Here is a 2,333-nt window from a genome sequence, read left to right on the forward strand (position 1 = left end):
TGATAACAGTTGTGTGAGCCCCTAATAAAATGTTTTTTAAAAAATCCAGAGAGAAGGGGCATTACATTCTCCAGCGGAATGGTAGGGGATGCCGGAATAGCTACGGCCAGTGTTTGTGTCCAGTGCAGTGACCACTAAGGTGCATCCATGTGGTTACACGCTGGGCTGCTAACCCCAAGGTCAGCAGTTTGAAAGCACTGGCCACTCCGCGGGAGAAAGATGAGGCTTTCTACTCTTCTGGGAAACCCACACAGGGGCAGTTCTACTCTGTCCTTTAGGGTCATTATAAGTCTGAATCAACTCCGTGCCAGAGACCTTTATAGAATCCCAGCGTCTCCCGCGGAGGTGGGGGCTCCAGAGGAGGTGGGGGAGGACGCAGGCCGTTTCGGTCGGTGGCGTGGGGCTGAGCTGGGCCCTCGGGACCCGGTGAGCAGGCCGCAACTGCCTCTTTCTGGAAGGAGCTGGCCGGCCAGCCTGAGCACTCCCAGTGCTAAGTGTCTCCGAGGAGTGGGCTGAGTATGGCAGGCTGGGAGGACCCATGTGGGGAGCACGCAGTACTGGGCTGGCTACTAGAGAGGGACATGGGACCCATTCCCAGGCCCTAGGGGGCAGCAGGTGACAGGGCTGGCGTCCCCAAGCTCAGAGAGGCTCAGTACTTGCAGGCAGGAAGACAGTGTCTGACCACTCACTCTGGTACCCTAAGAGGGACCCCAGACATGCTCCCCCCTCCCCCCTGCTGTCGTGTTTGAAAGTGGGGTGCAACTGAACAGAGGGAACCGTTTCTAACCCAGTTAGTTCCTGGCTAGTCTACGGTTAGTGAGGCGGCTCCCCCGGGTCTTTATGGGCTCGGCTGGCTGGGCTGCAGGGGGCTCCAGTCACCCGCCTGCGGGTCATGGGTGGTTTGATGCCCACAAGCTGCCTCTGACTCACAGCTGCCACACTGGGCATAGTGGAACTGGCCCACGGGGCTTGCTAGGCTTTGATCTTTTGGAGAGTGGCCTGCCAGGCCTTTTCTCCAGGGACCTGCTGGGTGGATTTGAACCGCCGCCCTTTCTGTTGGCTGAGCGCCCAGACTCGGTCTTCCATGCCTGCGCCCTGGCTGATCTGGTCTTAACCTATGATGCGCTTCTTTGCCCGGTGCGCAGGTGAAAGTCGGACACCGAATAAAGAATAGCCCGAAAAGACGCGTTTGAATGACGGTGTGGGCGAAGACTATTGAAAGCACACGGGCTGCCGAGAGAACAGACACGAGTGCGTGGAGCAAGCACTGCCAGCGGGCTCCTAGGGGCCAGGAGACCAGTCCCCGGAGGAGGGCATGCTCGGGAAAGCAGAGGGGCAGTGAAAAGGAGGAAGACCCTCGAGGAGATGGATGGACGCCGGGCTGCAGCCATGGGCTCGGACCGATGAACCGTTGTGGGGACTGGTGCAGGACCAGACGGTGGGAACCTACAGGTGGCACCGGGCACAGCAGAGAGGATGACGTTCTGTGTTTCTGGGCTGCACGGGGGCGTTCACCCCCACGAAGACGGCTGAGGGGAGAAGCGCGCCGAGGGAAGGAATTGCAAAGGGGCACGACACAGATGGGTGTGAGCAACAGCCCTGAGCTTTGGGAGGGCGAGCCAGGGTACTGCCGACATCTGCACACACGGGCACACACGCGTCACATGCTGCACACGCATAAATACACGTATGCACACACACGCGCACTGAGTTAGACTCCGCAGACTGGTTTCTGCAGTTCCTGCCATCGTTTCCTGGGGGAGGGAGGGGCGGGAAGCCGACACCACGGGAAGCAGAGGAAGAAAGGCCTGTGTAGCAGCCACCCTGGGGGAAGGGTCCTCCCGCTTCAGGGGGACTGAGAGGTCCTGTGACTCAGGAGTGCGGGAGCCGGCGCGGTGGGGCCAGTACACGCACCTGGGCGACAGGACGGGGCTGCTGTTACCTGTGGTGAGGCGGGCACGGGCTGGGCCCCCGGACCCGGGGCTGCCGCCGACGGACGCAGAGCCACGGATGCTGGCGACTCGGATCCGCCCTCTGAGTTCTGCATGCTCTGCTCTAGAGAGAGGTGGAGAGAGGTTGAGCGGATGGGCTCGTGCCGGGACACCCACGGAGGAACAGCCAATGGAGACCAGGTGTGGCCTGGGGACGGGAGCTTAGGGGGTGGGCTTCCAGCACCATGTGTGTCTCAGAGTACACTGGCTCCGTAGCGCTCTCCAGAGCTAACTTCTGGAAGCGATCGCCAGGCCTTTCTTCTGAGGCGCCTCCGGGTGGATCTGAATGGACAGCCTTTCAGTTCGTAGCGGCGTGCTTACCATGTGCACTACCAGCGTCTT

General features: G+C 60.8%; 1 protein-coding gene across 2 annotated transcripts in view; it reads right to left on the bottom strand.

The window, feature by feature from the left end:
* The window catches only part of RFX2 (regulatory factor X2), a 38,062-nt gene extending 36,015 nt beyond the window's left edge, over positions 1-2,047 (bottom strand). For both annotated transcript variants that reach the window (XM_004714245.2, XM_004714244.2), the window contains exon 1: positions 1,943-2,047. In XM_004714245.2, coding sequence (XP_004714302.1) covers positions 1,943-2,047 — 105 coding nt within the window. The remainder of the gene's footprint in view (positions 1-1,942) is intronic.
* Positions 2,048-2,333: the final 286 nt, after the last annotated feature.

This window comes from Echinops telfairi, unplaced genomic scaffold (genome assembly GCF_000313985.2).
Source record: "Echinops telfairi isolate 266 unplaced genomic scaffold, ASM31398v2 ScPeMD7_7459;HRSCAF=8497, whole genome shotgun sequence".
NCBI classification, from domain to species: domain Eukaryota; kingdom Metazoa; phylum Chordata; class Mammalia; order Afrosoricida; family Tenrecidae; genus Echinops; species Echinops telfairi.